This window comes from Cibotium barometz, chromosome 27 (genome assembly GCF_041138505.1).
Source record: "Cibotium barometz isolate CiBa-2024 chromosome 27, ASM4113850v1, whole genome shotgun sequence".
Taxonomy (NCBI): Eukaryota; Viridiplantae; Streptophyta; class Polypodiopsida; order Cyatheales; family Cibotiaceae; genus Cibotium; species Cibotium barometz.
Genome location: NC_141072.1, coordinates 37,540,238 through 37,560,461, shown reverse-complemented (window position 1 = coordinate 37,560,461; position 20,224 = coordinate 37,540,238). Strand labels below are relative to the sequence as shown.

The following is a 20,224-nucleotide window of genomic DNA, read 5'->3' as shown; positions in this document are numbered from 1 at the left end:
GACAGTGTGTGAGGTAGCTTGGTTTGTTATGCAAGCATGTGGAGAGAAAGGTTGACATATATTAAGATAATCTTAGTAGTATACAGTTGGCCAGGAATCCAATTTTCTATGAGCGGATGAAACACTTTGAGGTACATTACCACTTTATTTAAGAGAGAGTCTTGGCAGGCGACATTGACTTGGCCTACTTTAGCACGTAGGATCAGGTTGCTGACATCTTCAGGAAAGGACTTGGGAGTTGAGAAGCTCTATAGATTTCAAGATATGCTTGGAGTTCATGAGCTAGAGTTGAGCTTGAGGGGAACTATTGAGCTATCAAGCTCAACATGAGTTGACACTCACGAGGCACGTGCATGACCGTTCGACATTTACATCACTAGTGGGTTTGGTAGGTGGCACCAACATATCTTCGCCAGAGATTCAATTGGACTACACCGACTAGTCCACACCTACCCACTCCACTTAGCGTGTTCACATTATGGACCGCTTATATATACTCTATTATGTGTGTTAATTGCTTTATCTTCTTTGTAGACCTCTTTTATTGTGTGAAGAAGACAAAGAATTTTTAGCCTCTCACCTTGTGTGTTCACTTCTAGGGTTTATGTAAGTTTGTGTATGCTTGCAAGAGCTCAACCTCTCCTCCCTTGCATCTTTTTAGGAGATCAGTGGCCAAAAGTATAGGACAAGTCATGAGAGATAATGGATGGAGTAGCTCAGGAAAGGTTGTACAAATTGCAAAGCTCATCACAAGTTCACTAGAGAGGGGGATCCTAGAAGATATATCGAGGTCTTTGATTAAGTTTGTGAGGCCTTAGGTAAGAGGAATGAGCTTGCAAATACCAACACCTTTAGCCTTACACTATATGGCAAGGCTGGTGATTGGTATCAGACCCTGAGAGTTGAAGAACATCTAAACTTTACCAGGCGTTGACGATTATTTCTAAAGCAGTTTGTGCATAAGGAAGCTTTGTGGAGTGTGGCTTCACAGTTACACAAAGCTAAGAGAGAAGAATATGATTTAGTGGAGAGATTTTATTAGTCGTCTCAAGCATTTGAACTCTCACTATGCTCTACATGAGTGCTTCTCCAATAATTAATTGCTTGATCGATTTATCCACACGGGTTTAAACATGAAGATATTCATAATGATTTTATAATTCCTTGATGGAAACAAATCTTGATCAATCCAAGTCCAAACTTATCGCATGAATTCTTAAAATTTATAACTATTACTAAGCAAATAGGTAAACTTGTCTACAAGTATCCATTTGGGAAAATAAATAATTTAAAAATAATTTAGGTACTTTCGGATTGTCGGATTCCATTTTGATGAAAATAACACTTTTATAATTAAAAAATATATTCTTTTATGCATATATTTATGCATAAAATCCATTTTGATGAAAATAATACTATTATAAAAAAATATATTCTTTTATGCATCTATTTAGAAATAAAATCCATTTTGATGAAAATAACACTTTTATAATAAAAAAATTATTCTTAAAAAAATCAATATGCATCTTTCTATGCATAGAATTTAATTCTATTAAAAATCACTCTTTTATAATAAAAAAATAATCAATATGCATCTTTCTATGCATAGAATTTAATTCTATTGAAAATCATTCTTTTATAATTAAAAAAGTAATCAATACGCATCTTTTTGTGCATTTAATTCTATCAAAAATCACTCTTTTATAATAAGAAAAATAATCAATATGCATCTTATAGCAAGTACACGACATGAAATGGAAGGGTTATTTGGAGGAGGTCATTTGTGCTAGAGGTTGGACTTCCTTATACTGAAATGGGCACATTATCTCTCCAGCACACGAAAAAATGATTTTAGCTCTTTAACACCTATTCTTTTGTTTGGCTTCCATAAGTCCAATGTGCTTTGCATGATTATCCTTCAGATTGATAATTTCTTTTTCATATTCATCAAGTTTTCCAACTGCTACTTTGAGCTCTTTTGCTGATGAAGCTTTCTTTTTTAGTGAAGCAGTTATTTTTGTATCTTTTATCTACTGTTCTTGAAATTCATTATTCTCTTTTTCAGCCCTTGATTAGCTATCTTTAAAGCCATGACTTCATTTTTTTAACATCATTGTATTGTAACGAAAAGATTTAGCCTATTCTTTATAAATAATACCTTCTGATTGTGTTTAGGGGAGAGAAAATCATCCTATTGTAAGGCAATTTGTTTGGCCTTTTCTCTCAATGTTTAGATTTAGAGTCAGTATTTTGCATTGTTGGGTTTTCCAGGGTTTTTGCTGACATACTTCTGAATCTACCACCCCTCTGGATCCTCTTGCCCCCAGATGAATCATCATGCTTTTGAAGAGCAAGGGTTTCCACCAGTCGGCATCTGGATTCAATCAAAAACTTGAATTGTTATACCCAACATAGAGATCTTCCATGAGCTATGTTATTATGGCCTCATATGAGCCAATATCACTGATTATGAGCTCATAGACCTCTAGATCTTTGGTTATCTCCAATGTATCTACCCTACTTTATAGGATCTACAATATGGATTGGTCAGCTTTGGCCACAACTTCATGTTGTCCCATGGTAAAAAGAAATTACTATTAGCTTGTAGATTATCTTATTAGAGAGCTCCAATTGTTTTCCTCAAGGCCACTTAATCAACTTCCAAGGCTGCCACCTTGTTTGAATTATTAGCAACTTAGCTCTGGATCTATTCAATTCATTTTGTAAAGCCTCCTTTTTTAAGTTGTCTCATAAGTGCCTACATTGGGTTGCATTGCATAGTTTGAAATGTAATGGTAGACATCTTGTAGTAAGGAAGAATCTAGATGATCCAAAAAAGTAAATAGGTTTGATCCTCATGCTATAGTTGTGTCCTATTGGAGATGTTTAATACATTGTATCTTGAGCTTTATTGGATGTGGACCCATTATGGAGTTGAATAATAAAACTAGATCACTCATATTAAAAATCTTGAGCTTGCTATTTCGATCCACAAAGAGCTTCAGACACCTTTGGAAAACATCAACAATCTAGCTACTTTAAAGCCTCTTTCCCCCAATGCCAGCACAACAACTACTCTAAACAAGAGTGATTGATTCATCCAGAGAGAGTTGAGAAGTCACTTCAATCCAAAAACTAGGAATCATAAATTCCATCAACACTATTAGTTCCGAGCCATACACCAATGAAAAAGGGATGTGACTTGTTAACCTTGTAAGCTGTCCGAAATGCCCATAATGAAGAGTGTAACCTTTGATCCACGTTTATCCAATTATAATTAACAATCTTTTTCAAAATTTTCTATAATACTTGATTTATGGATTTAGCCTACCCATTGGCCTAGTGCATAATAAACTAAATACTATTTGTGGGATTAGCATATAATATTTTGTGAAACTCCAAATAGCCTCATTAAAGAAGTGTTCGTCTTGATCACTAACTAATTCAATTAGGCAACCAAATCTGGTCATTATTATTTTATACAAAAAGTTGGTTGTCTAATTCAATTAGAAAACCATATCTGGTCTTTATTATTTCATACAAAAAATTTGCTACTGAGGTAGCCTTTTTATTATCTATGAGAGCTTTAGCTTCCACCCACTTTTACCTTACCAAAATATACTTATTGTGTGTAGTAATCAGTAGAAGCCACCAAAATGTACTTATTGAAGGTTCGTTGAGTTGGGGGTTTCAAGGGACCCACAAAATCCAACCCCCATTTTTGGAATGGTTCTACTGGTAATATTGGATTATGCAACATTCTATCTGTAGCACTTGGTTGACCTAATCGCGCTGGCAAAAATCTCTTCTTCTAGCTCATAGGCTTCTTTGGCAATCGGATATTCCTCTTCCACACAAGCTCATCCTCCATCCTCCCTAGAGACTCTCTAGATCTAGCCCTTGACGTGAGTCATCTACATGCACAGCATAGAATTGACACTCCTGGGGGGAGAGCATCATAATGCCATTCCTGGTTCACCGCCGTAAATGAAAAGTAAAATAGTAGTCGATAGCCTAGTAAGAGTCTTTGTTGTGCTCCACCTCCAAAAGAAGTAAGTCCTCCACTTCAGATTGAACATTGACTAAAAATGCAACCATAGATAGCGGCTAAAAGGCTTGAACATGGAAAACGAAAGTTTTTCCAGAAGACCCAAAGAGGAACACCCACAAGATGTGGATGTGACCACTTTGACTTGATCAACTAGACACCATAAAATAAGATAAAAACATGGAGAATACGTGAAACGATGACACATAACAAAAACACATCGACATGTTAGACAGAACGACAAACACCATTAGGGTCTAAACAATAGGAAAGACGAATGGAAGGATGACCTAGGAGGCAACGAACAATCTACAACCTAATTGGGAAGGTGATCTACCTAAGCCAAATCCTTGTAAAAAACTGTATGATATTTAGAACAATGACCAAAGCATGTTTGAGTGATCAACAACAAGATCACCAAAAGTGTTGAATGATAAACCAACACAGGACTTAGAAGTTAAACATTTAACATAATTGTATAGAAACCATCATTCAAACATTAGCTTATGTGATACACAAATAACTAAACATTAAAATACTCACAAGACTACATAAAATTATAAATATGAATCACACATAGCTATATGTTGCTTTCTTGAGCAAGGCTCTCAATTCTCCTTCTTGGTCATCACGGATGAAGTCTTAGCAATAAATAATGGCTTAGGTTCTTCATTATGTGGGCCAATATTTTAAAAGCAAGGCTATTAACTCTTCTTCTTACTTAGGGGTGAGGTCTTTGGCAATAAATACTAGCTTAGTTCTTCACCTGTGCTACCAATAAGATTTTCTTCTTTGAACTCTTCTTTACCATCAAGAGACTTCAACTAAAAAGAATAATTGGGAGATCAATGATTGCATCATTAAGCTTCCTTCTCCTTCCTTCAAATGTGACAATCAAAATTCCCTCTCCACCATAAGCAAAAATGGGGCACACATTGAACCCTTGAGACATGCCCAAGAGTAATTATTCATTGTTGCATTCAAGTGATAACTTTCTATTGTGTTTCTTGAGCAATGTGTTATGTAAGTTTTTGAGACTCTTTCAATTTAAAATCAGCTACCTTTTTTGTATTTATATCATGGGTTATTTCTTCAGTATTTATCCCACTAGGACGTGGTTTATAGCTTAGAGGGATAATTCGTATTTTAAAAGGCTTTGTTATCTGTCCATGGACTAGGCTCAATTGATTAATCAAATCTATATCGCACTCTCCTTAGGAGAGATCACATCTTTATCCATAACCATAACCCTATGAGCATGTGCAGCCAGTATGTAACTGTCTTGTAGAAACTCGATTAAAAAATCCTTTGAAGCCTCATAAATAAACAAGGGCTTCTCTCTGCCACCTCAAAGCTTATAAGATTTAATGTTTTTAACAAATGCTCCTACATAATCTCTAGAAAGGAAGCTTGGGGATAACATTTGTAAGTGCCTTTTGTTCTTTTCTGATATCCCTAAGCAGTGACACTTTTTGTGAAAACCATATGGCCCTTCCATGATTCTTTAGAAGACCTATCGATTTCTCTATTGTAGCTACATGCTCTTCCTTAAGTTGTTACCTTAGCAGCAAGACCTATTCCTACTCCCTTTTTGTCTTCTTTGTCCTTGCCATCATCTGAGAAACAAATTAAAGAATACAAATAAACTGCAATGTGGGTACACCATCATGCAGTAAGGATACAGTTGGGGCCCCCTACAGTCCCTCTTATCACACGGTGGGATACCTTGAGCAACTTGTGGAAATTCAAGGCTTACATGGTGCTAAAACCCTAAGAAATGTAAGATTTATGACATAGACATGGAAAAATAAAAATTTACTTGATGGAACGTGGTTGCTCTAAGATGTTGCTCGAGATTATGTGTTTGTTGGCGATGGTGGAATGTTTCCTAATAAAATTAGATTGCAAAGCCAAGAAAGGAGGGTAATACGCGAGGGGAAAATGGCTTACTTGGATCCAAAGTGGGATCCTATTCTAAAGATACTCTTAACAAGGGTTCACTTTTGCACTTTACATTCCATGGTAAGGATGCTTGAAGAGTCCGTATACGAGTACATGTGTTTTGCCTATAGGATGATGTAACTAGAGAGTGATGCGCTCAAGAGACATGCAAGAAAGCAAAAGAGGTTGTTTAGACATTGGGTTACACAGAGGTCAAGTGGAAATTAAAAAGGATGAAAATATATCTAGGGTAAGTGGAAACTTACCTTGCAAGCCATGATTTGGTGGAGCAAAGGCGAGAAAATTTATTTCTCCATCGTGTGATAAAAGGGAGATTTATTGGTGATGTAGCCTGAGAAATACAATGCATGGAAAAAGTTGCATATGGTTGTTCCTGAGACAGGAGCAATGGAGAAAATACTCGATTGGCAAAGGTAAACATATGGATTACACTTGCCCAATTGGTAATTCTTTTGAAAAAGATGACATTTACAATGAATGATACACTAAATTTCAAGAATGTTGTTAGAAAATTTTACAAATCAATGGTAGAAGTTTGGGGTGATATTAGTATCTAACAACATTCTTGAATACATGATGTTAATCCAATGAGGCAACTTGTTCAATGGTGGTATATAAGAATAGAAATTAGGTATGAGAAAAAGATGTTAAAGTCTACTCTCGACGATGAATCACATGAAGATCTAATACATGTTGTTAATGATGATCACCATCAAATGACAAATTCGAAGCTCAAGTAGCATCATAAAAACTCAGTCTTATAAAACTTATATATCTTAAGGTAATTGCATAAAGTTTAAACACTAGTGAGAAATTTGGAGCTCAAATAGCATCACAAAAACTCAGTCTTATGAAGCTTATATGTCTTACATAAAGTTTAAATATTAGTGGTATGCTAGTAAGAAGACGATTTCCTCTTTCTATAGCTTCTTTTTCCCTTGAACTTGCTTGAGGATGTTGGCAGCTCTTCAGTAGATGAAAACTCAATCTCACCTCTAAATCTCAAAAACTTATATTTTTTATACCTTGCTAGGAGATTCGCATCAATGTATGGCTTTGAATTTCTCTACGAAATTTGTTAGTTCTAGCCTCTTTAATAACAAAAGACTCTTCTTGTGCTGGTAATCCATTTTGAGTGTAATTTCAAGCTTCCTTAAATAAGACACCGAGGGCCTTAGATACACCAACATAATTTTTATATTTGTGTCCAAATAAGAGAAGTTGGTCTTAAAATTTTTATATCTGTGTCCAAATAAGAGAAGTTGGCCTTAGATACACCAACATAATTTTTATATCTGTGTCCAAATAAGAGAAGTTGGTCTTAAAATTCATCCAATCCTCCTCATCTTCAATCATCTATGCAATAGCAGCTAGACAGTAATCTTTCCTTAAGGAGCACAGCATTTGTATATATGTCGACAAGACAAAGTCCTTGTGGTTAATTCTAAATGATTTGGGCATGGGAAGCTCACTGATCTTTCTAATTCCTCTTCACATACATTTTCCTTCAATTATTATGCTTGCTTCATGTTCTGCAATGTCAAGTTCTTTACTAAGCTCTACCTTAGCTTCAAGCTTCTCTATCTCCTCATCTTCTACTCTATTCCAATACGTATATTAGTTTGCAGCGGTATAGTGGAGTCTTTTTTATTGTCACTGTTGTCAACTTTCAAGTATATGTAGCACATTAGTGCAACTTCCACTAATAAAAACTTGCACTTTCTTCCTCCAGGTGTAATATATGAATGTATGCACTTTACATCCTCTACTAGCATGGAAAATATATCTTTTTGTCAGTCTTGACTTCTTATTGGTAGTCATCACACAAGATCAGTAATATGCACATAATCCTTAGACTCAATAACCGATGAATGACCATATGTAATCCTTTGAAATTCTCAAAAGAGGTCTTCGTAGTAAGCAAAAGTTCTTGTTATTAGGTCAGCGAGATTAATCTAGGGATTGAATATTTCTCTGATAGTTGTAAATTTTTTGTCTGCAAAACAACAACTTTGTAAAGGAAACCGAATAGCTTCTCCCCATGACTCTCTTCTTTAATTAACTCTTGAACATCCTCTAATTGTATCATGTGTGAAGTAACACCATAAACGTGCATTTAAACAAATGTTCTATAATTTTTAATATCTCTCTATTATTGAAGGAGGTGCCTCATCCTCCAAAAAGAAGAATCCATGTGTCTTCTCTATGCACGGTAGAGTACCCATAATACCTATAGGACTAGATAACCCATAGTGCAAGTACCTCCAAGGTTCTCTTTGGCATTCCCTTCACACAATAGGATGCCCACCACAAGTTAATTGCATCAAAATGTAAGAATTGAATTACACCACAGACAAATAATACTTCAAAATTAAAAAAGGAAACACCTTGTCCAACAACAAGGAATAAATATTTGTGATTTAACCTCTCGTAGAGAGGTCGTATGTTTGAAGTTTGAGCTTCGTGAGCAAAATTTAGTCAAACTAGACCAGGAGTCCTGAAACATTAGAGAGTGTAGTACTATAAATAAAATCAATATTCTCATGGTCGTGTTATATATATTTACACTGGTGCAAGTTTTTAAAAACTCACACGAGTAAAAAATGTTACATTATGTGCCAAGTAAACCTCAGCTCATAAAACAAAGAATTTTTTTAATAGTGACACGAGGATGAAACAATTTCTCATATCTCAATTTAAATAGCACGAAGCTCTCTTTCTTTTTTGAGATAGATTTTCTTTTTTGAGATAGAATTTCTTTTTTCGAGCAATAGATCTCTTTCTTGAAAATACATGGGCTCTTTTTCCAAAGTAAGTGTCTTTTCCAACAAAAAGCACGAGGGCTCATTTCCCAAGGACATTCATTAGCAGTAAGCTTTTTCGATTTCCAGTTTACAAACAGCTCGTTTTTTGGATAACGATGATATTTTTTAAAACATCGAGGCTAATTATTTATTATCTCTTAGTGTCAAATCATTCAACCTATTTAAACCCCACTAGATTTGGCTTTATGCTTCTTCTTCTTTGCATTCTCTACATTCCCAACAATGGCACCATCGACAATAGGGGCTCCATATCCATCCTTTGACTTTTTTCTAGATTTCATGTGAATTCTACATTAGATCCACACGACACACCAAACATGGACTTTAAAATTTTCAAATCTCCTACGAGATGCCACTGTACATTGTATTCGTTCACTTTTAGGAATTCTCCAACCATATTTGGTATAATTGTGAGGTTAAAGAAAATCATGAATATTTCATGGTCTTCTTTTGGAACTTCAAAAGCGGTAAGCCACTATATCTCATTTTTTGTGGAACTTCAAAAGCGGTAAGCCACCATATCTCATTTTTTGATTGAACATTGAAATAATTTGAATGCTCTTGTATGATATCTGGACTCAAGGCTCTATTCATTAGGGTCAAGCTTACCCTCTCTAACATCTATCCTTTGACAATCTCGCATTCGTCGAGTTTCAATACAAACTTTAGTGTAGGACCATATTTTTGAATCGTCACCTTATAGAACTTGACCATTGCATTTTGCACCTTACATATATCTAGCACAAAATAGGAGATACTTAGAGCTTACCCTCTTCTTTAAAACTACCACATATGGTAATGTGAGAATTTCCTCTAAGACCTAGATGGAATTGCATATACTAGTTCTCTCTGATTTCTAGCCTTAATCCAACATGGGGATTTAGTGCAAATAAGGATAATTGCTAGTTGATCCCATGGTAGGGTTAAGACTTTTTACTCGTGGGTATAAGTCTTTAAAAGTGTGGTGTATTTTCACAAAATCATGTGAAAAGTCACGATGTGTTTGGGGTTCATGGTTGATTACCCAAGAAATGTGTGTGTGTGTGTGTGTGTGTGTGTGTAAGAGAGAGAGAGAGAGAGAGAGAGAGAGAGGAGGAGGAGGAGGAGCTAATCAAGTCTCATGGATGATTTAAACTAAGCTTGACTGTTACGACCCTAATGAGGTGAATGGGTACCATTCTTGGATGAAGGTTGTAGACTAAGAGCAGACGCTCTTCATGAGCAAGCATTCAAGCAAACTAAGAGCCCATATCCATTGCATGTTCTTCGCTTTGCTAGTGTTATAACCCTAATGCATAGATCCTAGAATCCTAAAATTCTAACTAATCAACCTTGAAAGACAAAGACATGGTTAAAAGCTTGTGACAACATAGGTGCCTTAGTCATGGTTGGAGAATTAAATGTTAAGATTTCTTGAAAAGGGTTGGAAAGATAGCTCCTTAAGCAACACATTGGTTGATATCTATGTAAACATGGCTTTCTTGCAATTCTATCACAAGTGTCCAACTTCTAGCTTATGATGTAGTCTTTTGGATTGAACTTATCACATGATATTTATATATGGCCGTTTTACATATATATTGAAACACAAACAAAACTCTCATCACAAAAAATCCCATGACATCAATACGTATTCACATCAATCTTTCTAACTAGATACTTAAACAATGCACTTTGGTGCTATGGTATGGCCAAGCTTAATCGATCTAAGCTCCTATAAAATTTACACTGTACAAGCATAAGTCCCATGCCATGAGGATTGTATCTTCATGTGTTCTTTAATAGAATCAATGGATCGATCCTACGACACACACACACAAAACTCTGACTCAATCTCATGCTCTTTATCTAGGGATGGATTGTTTTTCAATTCGGTTGTAGTGGACAAAAGTCCTACTATGACACTAAAGAAGTAGGACCAAGTGAGTTATTTCACGTCCTTTATATTCTTACTAAATGCATTTATTTATTGTCATATATCTACCAAGTAACTTGGAGTTGTTTGAACGTATTCACATTTACTTCCGAAATTTCACATTTACTCATGCATAAAACTCTTGTTATCTTTGAGATTTCCAATTGATCATGAATAATTAATCATTAATTATAACACAATAATTGATGGTAAAACATTTCATTGACAGTATGTATTCACTCCAAGGTCAGAAGGTCCTGTGTTACAGCCATGTTACATGTCAATAGATACACAAAACCGGTGGCTACCATTCAGTGTCAGCAAACAGCAAACAGCAAACCATCCAAATCTGCAAGGCAAAAGCTGTCAAGGAAGAGTTTATGTTCATGATGCATGCAATATAATGGTAATGAACTGCCGCATCCATTAAAAACATGGAAAACCAATATTCCTTTCTTTACATACAAAATGACTCGGCTCTTTATAACAAAACTTCCGAATCAGCCACAGCTCAACTTTCGACCAGACTCCACAGGAATATACAAAATACCCTTGTTACAAACATCAACCCATGATAGGGGCAGGCCAACACATTCAATTTGCTCCCTATTTCTATGGTGGTTTTGGTGTTTTTTGGCGGTTTTATTGTTTTCGTGAGTTTTGACTGTGGAGGCGGTGAGGCATGGGTTGCCTACCAAGACTTGGGCGTGTCCCATACTGTCCATTATTCAAAAATACTTGGGCAATGCTTGCGTGTGCATCTACCCACATGCCTTGTTATGTACAGAAGAGTGCTCTCCACACTCTAATGTGACTAGGGCATCCCATTCCTGATAAAACCAGCTAGGAAACAAGTCACTTGGGTAGATATGGACACTTGTGAGGCCAAGCTCAATTTGATCAGCTCTTACCATCACTCAAGGTCCATAACAGTCCAAATAGGGCTTAACCTTGGCAGTAACATAGCTCTGCACTGTCGCCACATTCATCTTTCTCCTCTTTGCAAACAGCTGCAGCTTCTGATCAGAATCAATGAGAGAATGATGGTTTTGTTTTGAGCAGCCAGAAAAGATTGATGATGCATTGATGGCTGCTCTCTTCTGTTTTCGATTGATTTCAAACCTGTGGGCGAATTTGGTTTTCGAAGCCGCCTCTGTATCCTCCTTGGAAAGTGGAAGAAGTCTAATTCCAAGCCCTAATTTCTTAGAATACGCTGCTTCTGCATTAACTCGCTCTTTTTGCACCTATGAAAAACAATCACACTTTCTTAGACTAAGGCACGGACTATCTTTTGACACTTGGTATCAGAAGAGCCTGCCATTCTATGATTGCCTCAAATTGAGTCGTCGGACTTTCTCCTTACCCGTAATTGAGCTCTTAGTAAGCTATTCAGAGCATAGTCTTTTTCATGCTTGACATCTGACACCCGTTGCATGTGCACCAACAAAGGTTCTACTTCTTTTGCCTTCTGCACGTCTTCTCCCAGGTGTTCTAGGCGATAAAACGGGTCTGCCAATTTTCCCTTGTCTAAAAGCCCAAACATGCAAATCAGCTTTAGTATACAAAAGGTCTCAACTGATCAGATAATTATACTACTATTAGATCAAGAAGTCATAACCTACCCTCTTCAGAAGAAAGTTCGAGTGTTTCAGCATCTTTTGTGTCAAAATTTTCTGTTTTCTGCTCTCCACCACTGATAATGACATATTCACAATTTTGAGGATCAGTTTGTATCACAATCTCTTGCCTGCAGCATGCTGCCTTCATCGTAAAAGTCCATATCTGTGGCAGGAGGCAACATTTCATGAGTACAGCATCCACTTGAAAAGAGACCACATGGACACGTTGTACAAGATGCTTTCAATTCTACTCCCAAGTGCCCTTGAATCACTACCTTTGTAGAGTAGTAATTTCCAACTTGCTTCTTCTCGGCATTGAAGCGCACTCCTTTGGCAATCATAGAATGGCAGCCGCAACACCAAATATTGAAAGGCATCTCGAATCTAACCGATTCAAACATCATAGTGTGAGTCACAATTTTGGTCAGAGATTTGAGTTCACTTCAAACTTGCTTAACTTTTCCGTCAGTAAAGAACATGAAGTTGCAGATTTCACCTTATGATCAAGATCCCTTGGTCCAGTTTTCTGGCTCTCTCTCTTAGAGCATGCTGTCCGTGAAACTTGTTCAACGAACCCTGCCAACACCATGCATTAAAGCACAATCAAACTCTCAAGCTCAGAGATATACTTAAGTGGAGCAGGCTTCGTATTTGTAATGACTCAATTTCTTCGTTTGAAGATACAACATACCTGATGTGGAGTCCATTCTGGAGGATAGTAAAAGTTATCAGCTCTGGCAGCAGCAAGGGAGGACTGTACAAGCAATTACGAAAAGAAGTCTCAGGAGGCATTGCCCACATCAGACATACAGCACATTCATCATCAAAATTTCAATTAATGCATGCAGAGTGCAGAATTTATCACAAACCCTCATTAAATCCTCCTATTTAAATTTTCAGATTCGACACATCCTAACAAATCTATTTCTGCAACATACAACTCAATCAAGCACACACTGAAAACCTGCTAAAGCAATCACACATCACAAACATCTCACTAGAAAAAATAATACCATACTGCAAACATCAAATTTTTGCTTGCTCCCTTTGCGAACTACCCCTGTGCATCACAGCAACAAAGATGCACTAACGCTTACCATTTTTACCGTCTTCTTCTTGTTGCGAGAAGTATGGTTCCCTGTACTCTGGTTGTGTTGAAAAAGAGATTCCTAGAAACCTTCAGTGCTTCTGCACATGCAAGAAAAAGGAAACCCAAATTGTCAAAAACCTTCTTTCTTGAGGATATGCCTTCACAGGTCCAAAATTGAAAATTGAGCAACAATACTTTTTTCGATTGACTGAAACCTGAAAGGGAATGTGCCAAAGAATAATGAAGCATACAATAATAGTGATAATAGTATCAGGTTCAACAAACAAATGCACAAGCCAGCACATTTTAAAAATACTTCTTCTCAAACAACTAGTCAAAATTTACAAAACTACAAGATAAAGTTGTATATCTTGGAGAAACTAGTTGATGAACAAGAACATACATAGCCACATCCCTGTTGTTTTATGGGGAAAAGTACTGTCTTGGATTGTATAATGCCACAATCATGTATAGCTGTAACTTCCAAATATGTTGGCATGCCTTGCATACCTAGGGGTTTTTTGAGTTTTTTTAACCTAAAAATAATGCATATGGCAGAACTTGACACGGATCGACAGCTCCACATGCTCACAGCGGGCTCCTAATTGAAAGATCCCCGGTTCAAGTCACTTACTTGCCATCATATGGATCATCTCTCTCTCTCTCTCTCTCTCTCTCTCTGTGTGTGTGTCAGATGCAGTTTCAGGTTCCTACCTATATGCCAGAGTCAAATTCAACCTTGAATTACTCCTCCCTTCAATGAGAAGGAAAAACCCTAATCCTCTTGTAACAGATGCCATCTAGAGATATAGGACTTATTTCCGCAGACCGCCCCCAAACATGGAAAAAAAGAGGAAAAAAAGATAGGGTTTCAACGTACACGCAAATCCAGATTAAATGCTACACTTGATCAAACCAGGCTTCATTCAACCCCCCAAAAAAAAAAAAAAAAAAAACGCAAGGAGACACGAGCGTACCGCAAGCGACTCTACAATCGTAGCCGATCAATTGCGTGTTGTACAGAACTTGGGAGGAGAGGTAATATACATTTCAAATTTACATATTCTAGTTTTTTTTTCCCCCCTTTTAAAGAAACTATCCTCCCCTCAACCTCCAAATTCTTGACACGTGGCAGCTTTCTTCCTCTAAATTGGTAGCTTTGTGAAATTCTTCTTTTTTCTTTATATCTATATATATATATATCAAAGATATATATAAATATATAGATATATAGAGAAGTAAGTTGCTTTCATTTGTATAAAAAGCGATTCTGTACATCGAATCTCGTCTAGTGTAAAACAAGTTACATCATCTCAGCCTCAAACTGGTGACAACAAATTATAGATTTTATATTGTCCACCACCTATTAGAATGATGTGGATCATTGCAGAGCAAAAGCACCTCTGTACTGCCTTCCATAACATGTGAAAAGATGTTTTCATTGTTTTTGCTTTATGTAATATTTGCATGGCTCTCTCTCTCTCTCTCTCCAAAAAAAAACCCAATAGGCCTTCTTGAAGAGTGTCCTCCTCTTGTTTCAAGGAAAAACCTATTTGACTTGTGAATAATCAGTTGTTTAGTGGTCAATGTTAAAATAATCTAGAGATATAAAAGCTGATTTTTTGTTTCAAATTGAGTCCTTGTTAAATTTCCATCATGTTCCATGCCAATCTTGAGTTGTAGCATCATCTCTTTTCACGAAAAGAATTAAGAAGCATAAATTTGGGATACAAAAAAGCTCTTATAAACAAACAAATTTGGATACAAACAAAGATTTTAGCATAGTGCAAGAATGTAAAGCTCCTATAATTCTAAAATTTCCTCTTATATCTCTTTCTTTTCAACCTTCTCAAGACTTTTCTTCATCAAGGTTCTTGCTATCTATTCTTTAAGTTTTGATGTCTACTCCTTAGTATTTCTTTGCTTTCTTCTCTTGAACTATCACTACTTTTTTTATCTTATTTACTCTCCTAGTCCTTTATCAACTTCTTCATTGCTTCCTTCTCTACTTCTTATTTGGCTTGTGTGGATATAATGCTATAGGCTATAGTCCTAGCCTATAGCCCTTGTTCCAAGACTTTCTTCCTTTTCTTTCGGATTAGTTTTCTTTTCATTTTCTCTTGCCAACTTTTTTTAGTGTTCTAGCCAGCTTTTCTCAAGCTTTTCCTTTGTATTGCTTCTAATAATTTTCTCAAGTTTTTCCTTTGTATTGCTTCCAATAATTTCTCGGCTACCCTTCTCATTCTTTCTTTCCCTTCAGAATTTTGTCGTCTTGATTATATACTACTCCTTCTAGTTTTATCTGGATTGATTATAAAATACTCCTTCTAGTTTTATTTGGATTGATTGTACAATACTCCTTGTAGTTTTATACGCAATGATTATAGAGTACTCCTTTTAGTTTTATCTGGATTGATTGTACAATACTCCTAGTAGTTTTATACGCAATGATTATAGAGTACTCCTTTTAGTTTAGTCTACATCGGGGAAGTTGGTTATTGATTCTTATCACCTTCTTTTACTTCTTCCTCCTTTTTGTGCATCTTTTTTAATGGGGTGATTACCTTCCTTGGCAAGTTGTTATGATTGTATTGGCCTTCACCTTTTTTTATGGGGTGCTTGCCTTCCTTGGCACGTTGTTATGTGTCTTTCCTAATACATTTTTTTTCGCATGTTCTTTCTTTCTTCCTTGTTAGAGTTCCTTTCATAACCTACAAACTTTGCTTTCAAAATAAGGAAACCAAAAACCCAGGTGTGTGTTCCACCTATTCCTCCTCCTCGAGGTTCTTTTGCTAGGGAAAGTTCATGTTACCCATGAATTTTCTCAACTCTCTGTCAAGACTTCCTTCACTTACCTTTTATTTCCTAGTCTAATTTTTCTTCTTTTTTCCATTATTGCTCATGAGATTTCCTCTTGTTCTTTCATTTCCCAGTGTCTTAACGATCATCATTGGTCTTTCAGTTATGATCGGCCCTAGATCTTTGACACTTGAGCTTATACCTATGGATCTTGATTTCATCACCTCTTCTTCTCTTTTATCCATCTTATAAATTAATTTTCTCTGAACAAAATTCTTCGGCCTCTTCCATTTACCCATGTTTTTGTTTCCTTCTTTTTTGTGTCTATTCTTTTGTTCTTTAGTTTCCTCTACAAGATCATTTGCTTCCTTCCTCGATAATTACCTCTTTTCTTCTACCTTTTTTATAACCTCTCCCAACAATTATGCTTTTCTTGGTGCCATCCTTGATAGCGGCGGGCTTCTTACTACCTCTCGTGACATTTTTTCTCTTTTCTACTACCTCTCTTGATAACTTTGGTCTTCTCATTGCCTGTCTTGGTAGTTGTGTTCTTCTTGTTGCCTCTCTTGACAATTTTGGGCTTCTCGTAGCCATTTTGTTCTTCCCACTGCCTCTCTTAATTGCTTCAAGCTTCTTACTGCCTCTCTCAGTTACTTCAATAGTTTTGTTCTTCCCACTTGTTGCCTCTCTTGACAAATTTTTTAGCTTCTTATTGTGCCTCTATTGGCAATTCTATTCTTCTTACTACCTCTTCTGATAGTTTGTGTAATTCTTTTTCTATAATTCCCTTTAGTGATTTTGGTTGTGTAGATCTTTTCTTCCACCTACCTTGGTAACACCCTTGCTTATGATGTCCTAAGTCCTTCTTTACATGTTTTAGGATCGAGTTATAATGCTTGAACCTCGAGTTCTATAATCTTAACGATTGCTAAACTTATTCTAGTAACCTTGTCTCCCACTTGATTGTGAGTAAATGTCTATAATTATGCTTTTCACAAGTGTAATTGATTGGCCCAAGATTGCACATTCTCTAACTTTGCAGAATATTCTCCACTCGGACTTGAAGACATTTCACTTCCCAATGTTCTAGACATTGAGTTCAGTCTCATGTGTACTTGCCTTCAATATTTGCCATGTACCAGCAAATTTGTCAGGCTCGTTTACAAGATATAGATCGAAACTTGTGTAGTCAAATGGGAGTATAAATAATCCTTAAGAAGGGATACAAGGTATAGGATCAAAACTTGTGTACTCATGTGGGAGTTTAAATAATCCTTAGTGTAAGAAATTATTTTTCCTGAGTGAGTAAAAACTTAAGAAGGTATACAAGGTAGAGATCAAAACTTGTATAGTCATGTGTGAGTATATTTAACAAGATGATATATTGCTATTCTTAAGTGGAACTATTTGTTGGTATTATTCGTGATGCATGGTGGGTATGTGAAAGGTTTTATAAATAAGATCCAAGCCTCTGTAAATTGTAGAGTTATTTAAGTAATCTGTGTTATTTAAGTAAATTGTAGAGTTATTTAAGTAATCTATGTTACTTTGTGGAAAATTTTGAATTGTGTTCTTTCTTGGGTATTTATCTTCTTCACTATCATTGTATTGTCACGCACGTGCATGAGAGAGAGAGAGAGAGAGAGAGAGAGAGAGAGGGTGTGGATGATAATGTTGATGATCAATATAAAATCAATCTTTGCGTCTCCTCTATGCATCTCTAAGACATTATTATCTATATTGTATGTGCTATTTTGGTGCTACGTATATGTTAACTAGGTTTTATTATATGTTTATCATTGTGATCTTGCTACTATGTTGATTTGCAACAATGATGTATTTTTTTCTATTTATCATTGTTGATTTGCAACAATGATGTATTTTTTTCTATTTATCATTGTTGATTTGCAACAATGATGTATTTTTTTTAATTTATATTGTGTTTTTATCATATGTGTTGATGATCAACCTATTCATGCATTAATTTGTTGAGGTGCTTATTACGCCGCTCACATATTATTGTGTGTGCACTATTATGATCCTTCTCATTACCATCAATATCAATAGAGTGTGGTTTCTGATCTTTTTGTTCATCAAAAAGTGACTAGTCCAGTCAATACTATGTTGATTCATAGCTTGTGGGGGTTTATGATCTTTTTATTCATCAAATGGCAACTATCTGATCCAATCAATCCTGTGTTAATTCATAGCTTGTGTGGGTGGTATAATCTTGTGCTAGTTGATCTTACTACACACAATTAAGTATCAAACAACTCTATATTCTACATGCTTAATATTTTGACATGATATCAGAGCTTGGTTTATTGTCATGGTTTTTTGCATGTTATATTTTGTGTACTAAGTGATTATCCTTAAAACGTGTTCTTGTGTATAATAATTAAATTGCCTTTGTGAAGATGGTGCCTAATAATTTATACTTCAACAAGAATGATCGGTTCAATAGTTCTAAGCATCATACTGAGAAAGTGAAGATGTAGATGGGCTTAGTAGAAAGAGATACGCGGAGCATAGTCTCTAAGATAGAGAGAAAGCCATCTTCTTATGACTTGATGTAGATGGGCTTAGTAGAAAGAGATACATGGAGCATAGTCTCTAGGATAGAGAAAAAAGCCATCTACTTGTGACATTGTTGCTATGGCAAGACGAGTCTCAACAACGACATGAAGGCACTCTCCTTTATAATTTTTGGGTTGGTGGGGCTAACGCCTAGATATCTCAAGTGATTTTAGGTAAAACCTCGCATGAAGCTTGGGAGAGGTTGAGGTTAATATTTAGGCAAACTACTATGGTTGCTTGCTTGGTAAGAAAGAGGTTCTACCACTTTGTAGATGGCCAAAGGTGTGTTGGTATAGCAAATCATCTCAATGAGTCGAGGTCTTTGATGGATGAGCTTAGTGGTGTTGGAATGGTAGTGAGGATGAGTTTGTGTTTATGCCTTTATTTAAGCATGCCAGAGCGCTATGAGTCATGTGTTTCATCCATAACAATCTTCTTTATGTTAATGTGTTGATGTGTAACTCAATCAATGTTGCCAGATCACCAATAGAGGAAAACCAAGCAAGTCAAAGATAGTGCTTGTGTGCAGAGATCAACAACACAATGATGATAACACATAGGATAGAACCCAACCAACATGCATGTATAGCATCAAAATGGTGCATGCTTAACAAATAGTGCAAATTAACACAACACAATGATAATTTAAAATCCAACCAAAATGTATGTAGCATCAAAAATAGCACATATAGTACCAACATAATCTATTAGAGATGCATAGAGGAGAGTCATAGATTGATGCTCAACTGAGAAAGAGATTGATCCTTCACATCATAATCTCCACAGTCTATATATATATATATACATATATATATATATATATCAACACAACACAATGATGAAGACAAATACTCAAGAAAGAACATAATTTGGGATTTGCCTCATATTGATCTCCCCAGTAACTAGGTGGACTTTGGGGATAGAATGGGACATAGAGTCGATGCTCTCTCATCATCTACATGATCTGTGCATCACTAACGTGCTTACCCATCTTTGACCCTTAGCTCTTATGGAGTGGGGAGGCTCAGGCCACCGAGATTAGGATGGGGAGGTGGTTTCCTCTAGCATAGAGGTGCTGTTCTTTGTGTTCCTTCATATCTCGGTAGAAGTACCCCTTCCCCCTCCTATAGTTACTTGCATTACAACAGGTGGAGCCGAGATTATGCTTATTCTTGACCTTGGATAGAGTCACGTCACGTGGAGGAAAGGATCACGTCACGTGGAGGAAAGGATTCATGCCCACCTGGCATGCCTTCATCCTAGAACTAACTGTGATTGCTCCCCGTCAAAACCCACACCCAAGACTCTTCAACAAGTGGAGGGCAGTTCTGATAGTTCCACTTCCCATAGAGATTAGATATGCAGATTGCCTCATGGAACATCTAGGGT

At 36.3% G+C, this 20,224-nt stretch overlaps 1 protein-coding gene across 2 annotated transcripts; it reads right to left on the bottom strand.

The window, feature by feature from the left end:
• Window positions 1-11,154: 11,154 nt before the first annotated feature.
• On the bottom strand, window positions 11,155-14,521 carry LOC147623355 (uncharacterized). Of its 2 annotated transcripts, none has more exons than XM_086821507.1 (8): window positions 14,437-14,521; window positions 13,467-13,557; window positions 13,061-13,123; window positions 12,866-12,945; window positions 12,645-12,753; window positions 12,373-12,532; window positions 12,114-12,277; window positions 11,155-11,994 (listed from the first exon to the last, which is right to left on the bottom strand). In XM_086821507.1, exons 2-8 carry the CDS (start codon window positions 13,467-13,469, stop codon window positions 11,668-11,670), a joined length of 906 nt encoding a protein of 301 aa, XP_086677633.1. In that variant the 5' UTR covers window positions 13,470-13,557; window positions 14,437-14,521; the 3' UTR covers window positions 11,155-11,667. The 2 variants fall into 2 exon arrangements, with proteins under 2 accessions (XP_086677633.1, XP_086677634.1); XM_086821508.1 differs by lacking the exon at window positions 14,437-14,521 and adding an exon at window positions 14,174-14,305.
• Window positions 14,522-20,224: the final 5,703 nt, after the last annotated feature.

Coding starts and splice junctions, on each gene's coding strand:
- LOC147623355 (XM_086821507.1), bottom strand. Junction 12,946..13,060: donor CAGAATGGACTCCACATCAG/GTATGTTGTATC, acceptor TGGTGTTGGCAG/GGTTCGTTGAACAAGTTTCA. Junction 12,278..12,372: donor CGAACTTTCTTCTGAAGAGG/GTAGGTTATGAC, acceptor TTGGGCTTTTAG/ACAAGGGAAAATTGGCAGAC.